The 18,015-nt window shown below is 42.9% G+C and overlaps 1 protein-coding gene across 1 annotated transcript in view; it reads left to right on the top strand.

Moving 5' to 3' along the window:
- VPS13C (vacuolar protein sorting 13 homolog C) overlaps positions 1–18,015 on the top strand; it is a 6,956,796-nt gene that overhangs the window by 4,835,243 nt on the left and 2,103,538 nt on the right. The window contains exon 62 of the mRNA XM_044076309.1: positions 11,774–11,878. Coding sequence (XP_043932244.1) covers positions 11,774–11,878 — 105 coding nt within the window. The remainder of the gene's footprint in view (positions 1–11,773; positions 11,879–18,015) is intronic.

The raw sequence follows: 18,015 nt of genomic DNA, 5'->3' as shown, positions 1-18,015 counted from the left end.
TAACCTAGTATAGTATGCACATGCAGTAAAGTAGTTTTATACATAACCTAGTATAGTATGCACATGCACTAAAGTAGTTTTATACATAACCTAGTATAGTATGCACATGCACTAAAGTAGAGAAAACCAAGTGCCCTTTTACAGCTGGTGCGATGGAAGGAAGTTGTTGGGAGTTTTTTATCACTGAAGATAGTGAGTAGGAGGTGTCTCCTAATGTCACTTTGTTGAGTAACAGGGCACAGTAGCTGAAGTGCAGAAGTTTAAAAGTAAGGCTGTTCAATAGTAAAGATGCCCTGGTGCTGACAGGCAGCCAAGAGTAGAACAATGGTGTTCCCTGTGGTTAGAGAGGTAATAAAACGTACAACTTTATTTTCTGCAGATGGAAGCAGAAGCATTACTTCCTGAACTTGATACAGTAGGAAGACCATATTCCAGACATTTATAGCTGTGGCTCACCTGTCATCTGGGGTAAGGAGATTAGAAATTGTATAGGAAACTTTTACTTGAGTCAAGACCTTATTGATTTGGGTTTCAGTATGTTGGTCGGTAGATACTGAGGTGAGACTCAAATAAAAGTCCTCGGTGGTGTTCCATTCCACCTGTGGGAGGTAGGTTACCATAAGGATCAGTAATCTGATTGTTGTAGAGTTCTGTTTTTTTTTTTGTGATACTAGATGGCATTACAGAAGCTTTGTGAGTATTGGCTAATAGTTTATTTTAATAAACCCAGTTCAAAATAGTAGAGAAATTGCTTTGGAAATCATTAGTGAGAAATAGGTAATCTTTACTAGCTCTTGTCTTGTATTAGCATATTCACATTTCTTGGGTGGCTTTTTGGGCATGAACCAAACCAAAGTTGAGAGTCTTTTCTAGACTGTATTGACTGTATGTTTTAAAGGAAATTGAGAGTTGTGCCAGTTCTCTCAAGTGCCAAAAGACTCACCCCTGACTTGAGCTTCAAGAATTTCCCAATACCAGTGCTTGTAATTGAGGTGTTTTTCAAGAGAATTGCTACTAGTATTGGGTAGTTAGTCAGATCCAGCACTCTATTTTGGTAGTGTTAAATAAAAACAATTTCCTGAGACCATTCTCCTTAGGAAAGCTAACTCAAAGACCATAGCAAATGAATGTGTGTAGCTGGTTATCCTGGGTAGATATTCCAAGAGAAATTGTGACAGACCAAATCGTAAAACATCTGAGAACATCCATTTACCATCCCAGGTTGGATGGTGTTACTGAACATTTTAACAGAACCCTGAAGTCAGTGTGTAGTGAAAAGTCATAGAAAAAGATGTGAAAAACTGGGATCAACTTTTGCCATATCTGCTCTTTTCAGTCCATTAAGTACCCCAAATCTCTACAGGATTTAGCCCCTTCAGGCTGTTGTATGGTAGGTGCCCCAGAGGTCTATTAGATTTAGTCAGAGAGATGTTGAAAGTGGAGGAGACATATTTTAGAAGTGTTTTAGGGCATTACACGGACTGACAGGAAAAAAATGAAAGTGATATCACTAATTGAGAGGTGCTGTATGGAGAAAGCATAACCTAGCCAACAGTGGGTGTGCAAAAGGGCTGCCCAAAATAGGGAGCTTTAATTAGGATATCAGGTCCCAGTTCTAGTTCCTACAACAGGAAATAAATTCTTAATCCAGTATCACTAACTCTGTGAGGTGATTGATGGGACAAGTGAAGTGGTCTGCAGAGTAAGATGGGTTAGGGAGGAGGTGGACAGCAAATATATCAAATGAACATCTTGAAAGCCTAGAGGAGGACCTAAGTGAATATGGTTAGCACAGTATCTGAGGACAAGGAACGAGAGAAGGAAAAGCAGTTGATAACTTCACATAGTGTTAGTGGACAGCACCCTATCATAACTTCCATTAAAGGAACAAAATTTATTTTTGAGTTTTACTAGAACAACTCTTACGAAATATTGGAACATTCCCAGTAGAAAAATACTGAGGTATTCTAGGCACCAGAATCTTAAACACAAGCTGAAAAAAAAATGTGAAAAAAAAAATGTTAAAACTGAGCATGACTGACAAAACAGTGGTTGGGACACCTTTCCATGCTACTCACATAACCACATATTTGATTTGTAACAACTTCAGGTGGTTTAGTAATAACTCCCCTTTTTTAATGGTATCCCCAAATTTGATAGCTACTGTATGCCCCAGGTAGAAAAATTGATAGCATGGCTAAGGAAGGATAGCTTCTTAACTACTCTGGATCATATGAATGGAGAGTGGTTGATCTATTTATCCAAAAAGGCTAAGGAAGGCTATTTCAGTGTACTGATATACTATCCTCCCCTTCAGCCTTCAATGGACCCCAGCCATGTTCCACGTTGATGGACCATTTATTGAGGCATCACCCACCCCATGTTGCAAGCTGTTTGCATGATGAAGTCATCCACTTTGAGAAGATATAAACCTCATTCTTCAAAGTCCAGGCTGTGTTAGATTCCCTATGGAAGGGCAGGCTCCCTACTGATGATGCAGAGTGCAAACAGGTGGTGACTCAGGTACTGTATCTTGGCTGTGTGATTGGGAGGAGAATAATTATACCCCAAAAAGAAAAAGTAGAAACTAATAAAGGGGTGGCCATTTCCTCAAAGAAACAAGGAATTTTCAGAGTTTTGCAGGTTCCTATAGAAAGTTGTCCCCCCCAGTTTGTATCCATAGTTCAACACCTTATAAATCTCACCAGAGGAGAACAGCCTGAATGGGACAAGTGAACACTGGAGGCTGTGGAATATTTCCAAAAATTTAAATGGATTTTATATTCTGAACTAGTTCAGATGTCCATTGACTTCTTCACATTGTTCATAGTTAAGACAGATACCTCAGAAGTGGGATTGGGGCAGTTTTGCCCATAGAGTAAGGAACAAGGAGCATCCAGTCTACTATTTAAGCAGAAAGCTTACCAAAGCAGAAGCCAACTATTCCACTACAGAGAACAAGTACCTGGCTACTGAATGGGCCTTGGGATCCTTGCATTGTCATTTTACTAGGCAAGGACTTCACTCTAGTTATGGACCATGCCCACTGCATTGGTTGCACCAGCTAAAACGTGGTAATATTAAGATCTGCAGGTGAGCTGTGGTATTTCGTTCTGCATCCAACACTATTCTGGTATTGACCACAGTCCTAATGGTCTGTTGAGGACCTACAGGCCTTCCAAGGGGGATTGAAACTAATGACTTCAAACTGAGAGAGGGAACATCTATAACATAGAATGGAGGGTATGCCAATACAAAGCCTGGGAAAGACTGGAGACTAGCCCAGGTTAATCTTTTTAGATGAGACAGTGTTACATGAGATGTTGATGTTATACCTAGTGAAGTAACTGAACTGCTAAACAAGTAAAACTGTAGGTTAGTCAGGGAATAGGAACTGGAAATACACTAAGCATCCTAATTGGTTTCAGATGATTACCTGTGCCTTTTTAAGATCAGGCCAAGAGCAATATGGCAGAAGTCTTTGGCACAAACGTCCTGAGGAATCCCAAGTGTACCTGTGTGAAGCAGAGATGGGCCAAAGCAGGGACATTTGACTGTGAGACAGGAGTCTGCTTGGAAAGAGTCTGTAAAACCCATTGTAAGTCCTGTTGTGATTGACATTGATTGTTTAAAAGTAAAAAAAAATGCAGGTTATACATTTTAATAGGAAGTAGGAAGGTTATTCCTAGATGTTTGCAAAAATGTAAATGTTATGTATCGTCAGTAAAGGAAGCTGTGATGAAAAGGAAAACACTGTCTGTGTTAGCATGTCTGCCAGGAGATTTGTGTATATTGCCAGATTAATTTGTATGCTAGCATGTCTAATTGTGAAAATGTAAGTAAGTTTTTAAAATGTTGAGTATTTCCCTGTTTAAACAGAATGTTTAAATAATCTGTCAGTGTTTTTATACATTTCTAATTGCATATGTTTGAGAGGGAGATTCTGAAGTACTGTGTAGAATCAGCTGAACATTAGGTGATGTCATTAGAATGTTCCTGGTTGGTAGGTAATTATTTGAACAGCTGATTGACAGGAAAAAGAATTTTTCAAACAGCTGACTGTTATTTTTAAAATAAGACAGTTGAGACTGTTAAGCTATGCAGTTTGTCAAGTGCTGAGCAGTTTTGTGAAGAGCTGCAGTCAGTCACAGTGCTGTACGGTGATACCCACAGAAAAGAGATCTCACCAAAAACAGTAAGCCTGCCTTTCAGTTCAGTGTTCAGTTAGATCAGGGACAGTATTCTCTAGTTATATTAGGAAAGCTTAGTTATTAAGATAGAGTTTTTCTAAATGATAGAATTTTATCCTACAGTTTAATTTTACATTTCTGGTGTATTGAATTCTGGCGTTTATTGAAAGTTATTGATTTACATTGTTGTAATCATTTTACTTGTAATTAAATGTTTTTGATTACTTTACATTGTGGCTGGAATTTGGTGTGTTTTTTGAGAGATTAGAGAGTGTTTATAGTTGCTTGATATTCTAGCTTTCATTTATTGTGATTTTAATTTTCATAATTGGACACCCCTTTAGAAGGGCATGAAGGCACTGATTGGTGGCAGTATTACCATATTATTTTGGGGAAAGGACACCACTGGAAATCCATGTTAGGCTTTTCCAGAAGTGTTTGGATGTGTGAGATTTAAATTTACTTTGAGTGTGAGTGCATCAGAGGTCTTAAACTGGGACACATTGTTCTGAAGTGTGTAATAAGGAGCTTACATTAGTGGTGGACAGAAGTATACAGTCCAGTCCCAGATTGAGCATGTTCCTGTTGTGCTGTTAGGGGTAAATTGTGATGTATTACTCCTGTTTAAGTGACAGTCTCACATTGGAGTCAATAGTGAGGATTAAAGCACCTTATTTACTGACCCAGAATAGTAAGGAACATCCCATTTATTGGTGGCAGTCCAGTGAGATGTAGCCGGCCATCATATTTGTTGGTGCCAGCGGTGTGGGCTTTTTAATTGGATTTCAATAACCTGTAAGTAATTGTCATTAAGGTGTGCACTCTTGACAGCCACAAGTTAAACATTCAGAATTTCAGTCTACCACAGTTTTATTTATTTGTATTTGTCTTTTGAGTTAGTCAGTGATAGCAGGCAAGGATATTAGCAGAAGATTTTAACAAGCTGACAAAGATCCAGTTGACTAAGAAATTTGGAGCCAGAGGATTGGTGTATGCCACCCTGACCAAGGAAGCAACGATTACAGCATTGGTTGCAACCACAGCTGAGACCAGCCGTTCTGAGGATATCCAGTTTGGTATTGGGATCTGCAGCCTGCCAAGACAGGACAGTCCTTCATTTCTACAGAGGTCCTGAGAATCAATCTGGAGTTAGAGAGACTGCGCCTGGAGTATGAGGAGAAGCAGCGCCAATATCAACTGGAGTCAGCAGAGAGACTGTGCCTGGAAAACCAATGTCTGGAGGCTGAGGAGAAAAAGCATCCATACGAATTAGAAACCAAATGTTTTGAACTAGAGTCAGCATAGAGGCTGCTGCATTTAGAAGCCGAGGGCAACAGTAGGATAGTGTCAGCATGAAATGGAGCTTCAAACCCTTCAAGAGGGTCATGGAGGTAATGCGGAAGGGAATAACCATCAGTAAACTTTTTCCTCAGTACAGGGATGGGGAAGACTTTGATAGTTTTATTCATATTTTTGAGGGGGTATGAAGATGATATGATGTTGACCGTGAGCTCTGGGTTCGTCTCCTGGACTCCATGGTAAAGCTGTTCAGGCCATGTCAAAATTGTCTGATATAGATTATTTGAATTGTCTTCTAGATTATTTTAAATTAAGACCTGAAGTTTATAGAAAAAGGTTTCATCAACATAGACACAAGGCAGATGAAAGTGTGTGTGTGATTATATTGCTGACTTACATAATTACTTTCACAGATATGTGAGTAGGTGTCAGGTCATCACTTTTGAGGAACTGGCAGACCTTTTGGTTAGGGAACAAGCCCTCAGTACTTTGTCTGATAACATGAGTGTGGGGTTAGCAGACTGTGAGGAAAACTTTGCAGAGGAGTTGGGGAGAAAAGGGCATCTCTACTTGTCAAGCAGAGCACCACTGCATAAGAAAGGGATACCCAGTGCTGTACATGGATATGAGAGAACCCATGGGGGGAAGTCTAAACCACTCGCAACAGACTACACCAGTAACGGGGGAAGCTACTAATCTGAGTGCATGGTTAGAGATTAGATGTTTCAAGTGTAACCAGAGCGGACATGCAGCAGCCAACTGTACATCGAGGCAAGGTGAGAAACAAAAAGTGAGGGAGTCAGCAAGTGGTGAAGACAAACTGCCAGTGGTAAGTTGTTTAGAAACAGCTGGGGTGCCAAATTATCAACAAATTTATATCCTATCTTAATAGATAGTAAACAGGTAACTGCTAAGCGGGACACAGCTTTTGATGTAACTATTGTGAGGCCTGCGAAGAGCAGTACTTGCTTGGGCATTCCACTCCAGTCAGAGCGTTGGGAGGGACCTCATTCCAAATACCTTTGGGTAGTGTTCATCTTAACTGAGATGGTGGAAGTGGAAGCAAGCAAGTAGGTGTGTTCGAAGATATTCTTGGCAGATGTCCTGATAGGGAATGACGTTGATGATGCAGTACCTTGTGTATATGCAGTGACATACAGTCAGGCTCGGAGAAAGGTATGTAGGTCCGATAATCTGGGAGAGACCCAGAAAGATCTCATACCTGAAGCTGGGACTGGCATGTTGGCTGTTTCAGACAAGGTGCTATCTGATAGTCTGAATGTGAGCCACAGCTGCTGGTGGGTACTGATGTTCCCTGGGACACGGTGAGTGGTGAGTACCCAGAGTGTCAGTGAGGTGCAGCTGTCAGAAGTTACTAGGCTTCCTGTGGAAGGGGCGCTTGTGTTTGAGAATATTCTTGCAGATGTCCTGATAGAGAATGGCTGCAATGATGCAGTGCCTTGTGTGCATGCAGTGACACATAGGCTGGAAGACAGACATGTAAGTTTGGTAGTCTGGGAGAGAACCAGACAGATCTTATACCTGAAGTGGAGACTAATGTGGTGGCTGTTTCAGAGAATGGAGTATCCTGTAGTAGTAAGTCTGAAAGTGAGCCTCAGCTTCCGGGAGGTACTGATGTTCCATTGGACATGGTAACTGTAAGGAAGGAGGTGAGTGATAGTACTCAGAGTGACAGTGAGGTACAGCTCTCAAAAGATACTAGGCTTCCTGCGTAAGGGGAGCTTGGGAGGGTCACAAATGTACAGTTGAGACAGACTCATCTTATGGACCCTACAGTACAAAACTTGAGGGAGATGGTTAAGGAAGCACCCAAGGCTCAAACAAGAGGAGAGTCTGTATACAGGAACAAAGGTAAATTGTATAAAGAGCAGACTCTTAAGGGAGGGGTAGAAGGTGAGGTAGTACAGCGGGTGATATTGATGTAGAAAAGGTGCCAAGTGCTTTACTAGAAATCTTCAGCACAGTAGTTTTTCCATGAGAAATACTGAATGACCAAGGTGCCAACTTCATGTTAGACCTGCTAACTTGTTTGTGGAAGTGTTGTGGGGTGAAACATCTAATGATCACCCCCGACCCTCTCCAGACTTATAGTCTTGTGGAGAGGTTCAGCTCTACATTGAAGACTATGCTATGGGCATTTGCAGATCAACATGTAAGGGAGGTCTTGGATAGATTAAGTAGGGCAGGATTAACCATTAAATCTGGTAAGTGTCAAGTGGGTATAGCAGAGGTCACTTTGGACATAGAGTGGGAAGTGGTAAAATTAGGCAACAACCTGTCAAGGGGGAAACTATTCAAGAGTAGCCAGTTCCTGTTACTAAGAAACAAGTGAGAGCATTTGTAGTGACATTGGGGTACTGTAGGAAGTTTGTGCCCAATTACAGTACCATAGCTGCACCCCTTACTGACCTAATTTGGAAGAATAAACCGGATCGGTAGTGTGGACCACAGATTGTGAACAGGGATTTCAAAAACTTAAAGATTTTGGGAGGACCCCCTGTATTATCCAGCCCAGATTACAATAAAGAATTTATTGTACAGTTAGATGCTTCAAAATATGGGGTGGAGGCTATGCTCAGCCAAGTTTGCTTGAAAGGAGAAAAACACTGCAGTGGGGTTAATAACCCTAATGCAAATGGATTGCTGAGGAGAGGAGTGGGTTGATACTCGTTTTTCTCAAGTGTCGGTTTTCAAGGGTCACTTGAAAATTGTGCTAGAGTCATAAGGAGGGGGAGAAATGTAAAGAAAATGAAAACACTCATCTGTGTTAGCATGTCTGGCAGGAGATTTGTGTATATTCTCAGATTAATTTGTATGCCAGCATGTCTATTTGTGAAAATATAAAAACATGTTTAAAATGCTGAGTATTTCCCTGTTTAAAAAGAATGTTTAACCTGTCAGTATTTTGATACGTTTCTAATTGCACGTTTGAGAAGGAGATTGTAAAGTACTGTGGAGAATCAGCTGAACATGGTAATGTCATTAAAATGTTCCTGGTTGCTAGGTGATTATTTGAACAGTTGATTGACAGGAAAAAGAACATTTTCAAACAGCTGACTGTCATTTTTAAAGTAACACAGTTGTTACTGTTAAGCTTTGCATTTTGTCAAGAGCTGAGCAGTTTTGTGAAGAGTTGAGGTCAGTTATAAGGCTGTGCAGTAATACCCAAAGAAAAGAGAAATCACCAAAAACTATAAGCCTGCCTTTGCCCTGGTGTTAAGTGTTGTTAGATCAGGGATGGTATTCTCCAGTTAGATTAGGAAAGCTTAGTTATTAAGATAGAGTTTTCTAAAATGATGGACATTTATCCCACAGTTTAATTTTATATTTCTGGTGATTGAATTCTGGTGTTTAGTGTTGGTTGAAAGTTATTGGTTTACATTCTTGTAATCATTTTACTTAGTATTAAATGTTTCCATTACTTGACATTGTGTTCTTTAGAGATTAGAGTGCGCTTATACCTATTTGATACTCCCCATGCCCCCTTGAAGGCTTGACTACTCTGGTCATAGCCATCATTTATTTTGATATTACTTTATAATTGGACACCCCTTTAGAAGGACATGAAGACACACTGATTGGTGGCAGCATTACTGTATTATTTTGGGGAAGAGATACAGCTGGAAATCTGTATCAGGCTTTCCAAGAAGTGTTTGGATGTGTGTGATTTAAATTTACTTTGAGTGTGAGTGTATCAGAGGTCTTAAACTGGGACACGTTGCTCTGAAGTGTGTAATAAGGAGTTACATTAGGGGTGGACAGAAGTATACAGTCCAGTCCCAGATTATTGTGCATGTTCCTGTTGTGCACTTAGGAGAAAATTATGAAATATTGCTCCTGTTTTAGTGACAGTTCACACTGGAGTCAGTAGTGAGGATTGAAGCTCCTTAGTTACTGACCCAGGATGGTAAGGGATGTCATATTTATTGGTGTCAGTCCGGTGACATATTGGCTGGACATCACAGAGGCATCTTGAAAAACTGATTGTATAAGAATGTTATTGCTGCTGGTCCAGTACCTAGAGCAGGGGTTCCCAAAGTGTGTGTCGCGGCACCCTGGGGAGCCACTGTTTCCTCACAGGGGCACTGCAAACTAATCAGCTTAGCTGCAAAATAAACCGTGAACAGTTTGTAGTTTATTTTGCAGCTAAGCTTATTAGTTCATGGTGAACTAAGTCTAGACGTACACTGTAGCTTTTTAACAGAATTGGCATCAAGTATAGCAGTGGTCCCCAACCACTGGGCCGCAGACTATTACTGGGCTGTGGAGCACTTGGAACCAGGCCGTCGGGTAAGTGAATACCTGTATGAGTGTGTGTGTATGTCTGTCTGCATGTGTGAGTGAATGTGTGCATGAAAGCAAAAGAGTCTGTGTGTGTGTGAGAGAGATTGGGAGAGTGAGAGCAATGTGCGAGGGAATGCAGGAATGAATGAAGAAGTGGCTGTGTGTGTTTGTGAGATCAGGAGAGTGAGAGCGATGTGTGAGTGAATGCAGGTATGAATGAGGACGTGGCTGTGTGTGTGTGAATGAATGCAGGTATGAATGAGGAAGTGGCTGTGTGTGTCTCTATGTGTGAGATCGGAAGAGAGAGAAGGATGTATGAATTAATGCAGTTATGAATGAGGAAGTGACTTTGTGTGTGTATGTGTGAGATCGGAAGTGTGAGAGGGATGTATGAATGAATGCGTAAGTGGGTGTGAGATCGGGAGAGCGGGAGCGATGTATGAATGAATGCGTAAGTGGGTGTGTGGCGTGTGGATGTGACAGACAGTGAGAGCAATGTGTGAATGAATACAGGTATGAATGAGAAGGTGACTGTGTATGTTTGATCAGGAGAGAGTGATGTGTGAGTGAATGCAGGTATGAATGAGTAAGTGACTGTGTGTGTGTGATTGGGAGAGTAAGAGTGATGTGTGAGTGAATGCAGGTATGAATGAGGGAGTGACTATGACTGTGTGAGAGAGCGGAAAAGAGTCAGAGTGATGTGTGTGAGTGAATGTGTGCATGAATGCAAAAGAGACTGTGTGTGTGTCACACGGGGAGAGAGTGAAGAGTGAGAGTGATCCCCGGCAGCAGCAGCAATGAGGTCTGTGCAAGTCTGGACCATACCACTGGACATATACCTCTCACCCTCTTAGAACAAGAAATCTGGACAAAGCCAAAAATAGTGGGGGTACAAAGGCACAAAATAGGGATACTTTTAAGTACTGCTCTCTCAAACTTAGAAAGTTGATAGAAGTGTAGGTTTTGCATTAGCATGAATTTTGTGAAGGGTATGAAGTATGAAACTCAACTGTCTGTCATTTTCTGACTTCACCCTCAATGATCTGCCAGTTACGAGAAAAAGACCAAAATATGAGGCAAAAATCTGGACATTCTGCAAAAATCTATACAGTTGAGAGGTATGCTGGACAGAGCCAAATAATAGGAACAGATTTTAAATATTGCTCTTATAAACTTAGTTAATAAGGTTGCCATTGGGTTTGCTTACCTCTCAACCATAGTAGATCAGTGTTATGCTGTTAAGCAGAATGTAGACTTTTTTTGGTAATTGTCTTTTTATTGTACTTTTGAGCTTTTCTCCCCAGGTCTGCTAGTCCAGTCGGGCAGCCTTGTTAAACAAATGTCAAATAAATAAATGCATGAAGTTTGCACTTTATGCATGCTGCGGGGGACGCCTTGGGAAAACCTGGATTCAGCAAGGGAGCTGAGAATCAAAAAAGTTTGGGAACCACTGACGTAGTGTAAACATTGCAACCATCAGTGTTTGTGTTTTTATTTTGTTTGCTGGTGCCTGATTTGAGCATTGCTATTGTGTGGCTTTTAAGACTGAGCTCTATTTTAATTTCAGCTGTTGCTGCAATAATAATTTAGATTTTTAGTGAAGTCAGTCTTATTTTTATGTTTGGGCAATAAAACTGCAATTTCTTTTCACTGAACTGTGACTTTATTAAAATACCGTAACACATGCTTGTTTGTTTCTATGGTGCATCTGTTTGTATATATGCAGTAAAACTTTTCATTTAAGCATGCTGGATACAAGATTTTAACATTGGAGTAAAACCTTGGGTAGAACCACATTTAAAATGAATTTATCAAGTGAGAGCTCAGTGAAACACAGGAGAAATATGAATCCTTATTTATTTGATGTGTTGTGATGTTTTAATGTACTCTTGCTACTGGTTAAAGTAATATATTTGAAGCAGGAGGATATGGCTATATTTTGCCTCTTTGCACAGACAAGTTGTATGTTTCTTTCACAGGTGCAGCTCTGTATTTCAACTAGCGGCTGGTCAAATAGTTTTTCACTGGATGCCGTGGGGAGTTATGGATGTGTTAAATGCCCCGCAAATAATATGGAGTTTCTGGTGAGTTTATTCTATAAAAAGCTTTCCATCTCTAATGAGAGAATGCTTTTAATTCTTAAAAGTTCTCTGAATCAATTGTGTTGGTATATTTATGTAATGTATTAAAATATTACTATTATTTTGAGGTGGAACTACTAAACTAACAATCTGATATTGTTAATCCTTGTTCATTCCTTACGCATGGGTATCGGTTCCGAGCTCGGAACTGAGCCGGCCATTTTCCAAGCTCGCGTCAGCTTCAAACTCTTGAGCTAAACTCTTACCCACAACCCCCCCCTCCCTTTTACCTCAGATTTCGTTTGCCGCATTGCCATTTGGTTGTGTCAAGCTACTTCTCTTGAGCTAAGTACATTCAGTTGTTGTTCAATAGTTTTACAGATTACTTTTCTGTCAGGAAAGTTCATATTTTATTGTCTCTTACCCTATCGCATCTAGTGTTCATAATTTCTTCAGGTTTTTCTGCTTCTTTCTTTACCACTTTTACCGCAAGGTGTTCTCTCTTTTCCATCGTTGGTAATCCTTTTCTCTTTTCTCTCATACCTTCTGGTAATCTCTTGTACCATTGCTGGTACCTTCTCTATTAATTCATTTACTGTCATGGCAGATAAGGTAGTCCGGGGTTTAAGCGTTGTTCTGATTGTGGACACAAACTGGCCTACGTCTAATGCACACTCTGTGTGTGTTTGTTTGGGAGCTTCCCATTTGTCTGTTGACCCACCCTGTACTATTTGTGAGAACTTTTCTAATAGAACCTTGTTGGAAAGGAAAAACAAGCTGTTACTGAAGGGACTTCTAAAATCTCCCTTTTAAGAGTCGGAGGCCTCAACCCCTCCTAGACCCCATAAGAAAACTTTGGATGTTCCTACTAAGGCTAAATCTTTGCCTTCGTCCCCGGCTAGGGACTCCCGCGAACCAAAACCTAAAAAGGCTAAAGTTTCGGCTCCGGAGTTCTCAGCCAGCCCCAGTGCTTTCATTGCCTAGACATTCGGTTCCATTAGTTATTTCAGCTCCGCCTTCTCCTGCAGCCTTCTATATATCGGCACCGAGGGGCTCCTCGGTTCAGACTGTTACCACTGTATCGGCACCGACCATTCAGTCAGCGCAGACCTTGACCGTGTCTGCTCCGAGATCTTCATTGGAACCGACGCCTTTATTGTTGACTCCTGTCTTGTCGGTTCCAGCTTTGGCACCGATCCCTGTGTCGGTGCAGACCATGACCTCGGCACCGATGACTTCGGTGCAGACAACAGTAGTCCAGTCTCTCTCGGCACCGTTGACCTTGGTGCGGTCAGATGAGATGGGCACCGAGTCTGCCTCTTCTGTGGACAGGCCTGTTTCTCCCACAGGCTCCATGAGGTCCACTAGAAGCCTTTCCGAACATGATGTGTTGCATCCTGTGGACCAGGTACTCTTGGCCAGAGGTATCCCACCCCTCAGGAACTATCCTTCCTTGGGAGGTGATAACCCATCTCCAAAGACCCCTTCTTATTCTCCTCCTTCATTGCCTTTGAAGTCCATGGATATAGCACAGTCTTTCCCTTCTGCGGTTCCCTTTATGGATCTCACTAAGGAACCGCAGTTGCCTTCATGGCAGGAAAGTTTTGCTACGACCCAGGATGTCAGTTGTGACACGCATAGTTGCTGCTACACAGCCATCTGGGGACTCCGGGTCGGCAGGCTGAGCCACTTAAGGGAGGGGTGACCCCTGCCCTAGACATGCATTCCTCTTCGGGTGGACCAGCCTTCCAACTGATGGAGAAGGCTTTCACTGCTGCTGACGATTCCGGACCGTCAATACCTCTGTCCTCCTCTGGTACACTGGTTTCACAAGTTGCACCTAGCGGACACCGGGTGCAGGGGCCGCAGGACATATTCCCTCAGGAATCCCCTTTTCTGCTGTCTTCTCCAGCTTCTCCCGCTGAGGAGGTCCACTGGAAAAGTTCATGTAAGAGGAAGCACATGGACTCCACAGAGAGTCCCTCACCGAAGACACAGATTTTGATGAGGGTGAAGGATCCCCTCGGTCACCCTCTGAGGTATCCTTTGGTGATATCCTTGAAATCCTGAAACAGAGAGGTGACTGGCAGTCCTCTAATCCATCCTCTGAGGAATCTGTGTTCCTGCAGGCCTTTTGCGCCCAGCCCCCTACCTCCTGGGTTACTCCACCTGCCGATGAACTTGTCCGGCTCATCGTGCAGCATGCTTGAAAGGCTCCTGATACATTCTAAGCTATTCCCTGGAGGCCAGATAAGATCTTATCCCCTCCTGCTTCGGATCCCCATTGGTCCAAAGGTCTTCCTGTGGATGCTTTGGTGGTGGTGGCCGCATCAAAAAAGGATCTGGCAGAAGAAGAAAGCCAGACTGTCCATCCACCTAACAAAGAGTCCCAGGCCCTGGACAGGATAGGGAAGCGCGCCTTTGCTTCAGTGACCTTTGCTATCAGGTCCCTGAATTATATGGCACATTTTACCATGCTTCAGAGGGATTTGGTTTCTGAGCTCTCTGAAACCTTAGCTGTTGCCATGTCTGATGAGGTTCGTGACAAAGTGCCCTCTCAGCTGGCCACCATTGAATCTATATCTAACTCCTCTGTCCGATTGATATCTCAAGCATCAGAAGGAGAAGCGGGTTCAGCTGCGGTCTTGAGATGACACGCCTGGATGCGCTTGTGCAACTTCGCGGAACCCTTTAAGTCTTCCGTTCTTAATGCCCCCATTGAGGCCTCCTCGTTGTTTGGGCCCAAAGTTAAAAGCACACTGGCCAGATGTGAAAAAGATGGTCAGACCCTTTCTGCCATAGGTGTCCATTATTCTTCCCCGCAACGTGCTTTGTCCTGAAACCAAAAGAGTGGAAAGATATGGTTCAAGAAATCTCAGGGTCCTTTCCATGACACACGGGCCGAGTTCTCCCCCAGAGGCAGAGGGGGAAACTCACAGGGAAGGCGCTCCTTTTGAGGCAGAGCGGGTCCGCGTAACTGGGGTTCCAGGGATTCTTTCCCTGGTCAATCCTATCAGCGCTCCTAAAGAGCGTCCCAACTCCTTTCCTCTGGAGGTGGTTGGGCGACGTTTCTCCTTGTACCCTTTTGCCTGGCTAACCATTACCACTGATTCTTGGGTACAAAGGATTATAACCAGAGGTTATCATATTCCCCTCGATCTTTGTCCGTCCCTTCCCGACGTTCCACCCAGTCAAAGGGAAGAAGCAGCACTAGAGATAGAAAAGCTGCTAAGAAAAAGAGTCATTCAAATAGTCCCTCCAGACCAGATAGGATCCGAATTCTACTCAAGACTATTTTTGGTGCCAAAGAAAACTGGGGACTGGAAACCAATTTTGGATCTCAGTGTATTGAACAAGTTTGTGAGAGTACAAAAATTCCGGATGGTCGCAATACAGTCTATCCTCCCGCTTTTGGAAAAAGACGATTGGATGAGCTCTATAGATCTTCAAAATGCGTACTACCACATAAAGGTGGACAGGCCATCAAGAAGATTTCTGCACTTTCGTGCAGGAGCCAGTCACTACCAGTTCAGAGTACTGCCTTTCGGAGTTTCTACAGCTCCCAGAGAGTTCACAAAGTGCATGGCAGTTGTCACAGCTCACTTGCAACTTCAAGGATTCCAGGTGTTTCCATACCTAGACGACTGGCTCATTTCTGCCCCTACCAGACAACTACCGGAAAAAGACCTGGCATACTCCCTCCTTGCTGCTCAAAGGCTAGGCATAACCATAAACTGGCAAAAATCCAATCTCACCCCATCTCAGTCGTTATCTTGGACACAAAAAACTGCAGAGCTGCTATTCCAGAGCACAGAATTCTAAGGATAAAGCAACAACTAATTCCAATCCTCTCAAAGGAAAAATCCATGGCTCACTCAGTTCTACAGCTCTTGGGTTCTATGGCAGCTTCCATCATCATAGTTCCCCTGGCCAGGTTTCACATGAGGCTTCTACAATGGCTACTGCTCACCCAATGGTATCCTTTTCAGCATCCTCTTTCAGCCATGATTCGAGTAACCCACAGGTGCAAACAAGATTTAAATTGGTGGATGATACACAGTCTCTCACAATGGTCTCGCCCCTTCTCCCCCCAGCAACCTAAGACCATAGTGACCACGGGCGCCTCCCTGATGGGGGGGGGGGAGAGCTATGTCAGGGACAGACAGTCTAAGGCACTTGGTCCGAATTGGAGGCCCATCTGCATATAAATGTTCTAGAGCTGAGGGCGGTGCTTCTGGCGTTGCAGGCATTCCATCCCTTGCTGCCATCTGGGACAATTGCTATTCAATCAGACAACATGGCAGTGGTCTGGTACATCAGCAAGCAAGGTGGAACGAAATCTTACCCCCTTTGTCGAGATGCCATGAGGCTATGGAAATGGTCGATGGCTACCAACCGTTTTCTTTTAGCAACGCACATTCCTGGGAGTTCCAACGTGATAGCAGACAGACTCAGCAGGTGCATTCATCAACCTCACGAGTGGTCCCTGAATCACTTGATAGCAGTGGAGATCTTCCACCACTGGGGCCATCCTTGCTGTGATCTCTTTGCAATCCCCAACCAACTACAAGTGCAGCAACTACTTTGCCCTGATTCCCCCTGTGGGACAGTCACCCAGGGACGCTCTAATCCATGATTGGCCCTTGGGTCTTCTTTACGCATTTCCACCCTTTCCCGTCATTCCCCAGTTTCTGAAGAAAGCCCGTCAGTTGAAGAGCAAGGTGATTTGGTTCCCCTTCCTTTGGCCTCACCTACTAGATCGACCATGGATTCTCCATCCAACCCCGGAGTTGGTCTCACATCCACAGAACCCGATTCACCCCAACTTGGACAGCCTGAAGCTCACGGCTTGGCTACTCCAATTCCCTTGATTGCCAGGCAGAATGATCTTTTTTTACCAGTACATGATATTCTCAATGCTTCTCATAAATCTTCCACTAGAATTACTTATCTGAGCAAGTGGAAAAGATTTACCTGTTGGCTGAAAGCTAAACAAGTAGACCCCTTTTCAGCACCAGTGTCGATAATACTAGACTATCTGGCCGACCTGTTTCAGTCCACCATTAGAGTTCATTTGGCTGCAATTTCTAATTTTCATGAGGGTGTCCAAGATTTCTCATGTCCCATAAATTGTGCAAGACCTTCATAAAAGGTGTGAATCATCTGAAGCCACCTTTTAGAGAACCTATTCAACCATGGGATTTATCATTAGTTCTACAAGCTCTGACAATGTCACCTTTTGAACCAGCGTCTTCTTGCGACCTCAAGTATTTGTCGTGGAAAACCTTCTTTTTGGTCGCCATTACTTCTGCCAGATGTATTTCTGAGCTTCAAGCTTTATGTATCAAGAGTCCATACTTGATTTTCATAGAGATAGCGTCTCTAAGAACTAATCCGTCATTTCTGCCTAAAGTGATCTCTGAAATGTCCATTAATCAAGCCATTGAATTGCCAGTTTTCTTTCCCAATCATTCAAACAGAGGAGAGTATTGCCTAAATACCCTAGATATACACAGGCAAATCTGTTTTTACTTAAACAGGACTAAACCTTTTCATAAATCTGACCAGTTATTTTTGGCCTTTTCTGGACCTAGATTAGGATCTGTTATTGTTAAGGTCACATTAGCTAGATGGTTGAAGGACTGTGTGACCTTTATTTATACACAACGTAATATCTCGTTGCCTACTACCATGAAAGCTCATTCAACAAGGTCGGTGGCAACTTCTGCTGCCTTCCATGCCAGAGCTTCTTTACATGACATCTGTGCAGCTGCAACTTGGGCTACGCCTCATACCTTCATCAATCATTACAAATTGGATTTGGCCTCCAGTGGAAGAGCATCTTTCGGTTCTATGGTGCTCAGGAATGTCCTTCCATGAGAGCCTCCCAGGAATAGAGGTACCTGGGGACTCTGTCCCATGCGTAAGGAATGAACGAGGATTAACAATATCAGATAAAGAATTTATGTATTACCATAACGTTTCATCTGTATTGTTGATCCTCGTTCAGTCATTACCACCCTCCCTCCTTCCCCCTTCTGTGGTTTCTAGTGGATCTCACCATCCGGTTCTCTTAGATTATTTGACCAGAGTTAGCCTCTACCTTCTTTGACTTGCAAACTCAATCTGAGGTAACAGGG

Source organism: Protopterus annectens, chromosome 7.part0 (assembly GCF_019279795.1).
Source record: "Protopterus annectens isolate FY-2018-M chromosome 7.part0, PAN1.0, whole genome shotgun sequence".
Lineage (NCBI taxonomy): Eukaryota > Metazoa > Chordata > Ceratodontiformes > Protopteridae > Protopterus > Protopterus annectens.
This window is presented reverse-complemented; position numbering and strand designations above follow the sequence as displayed.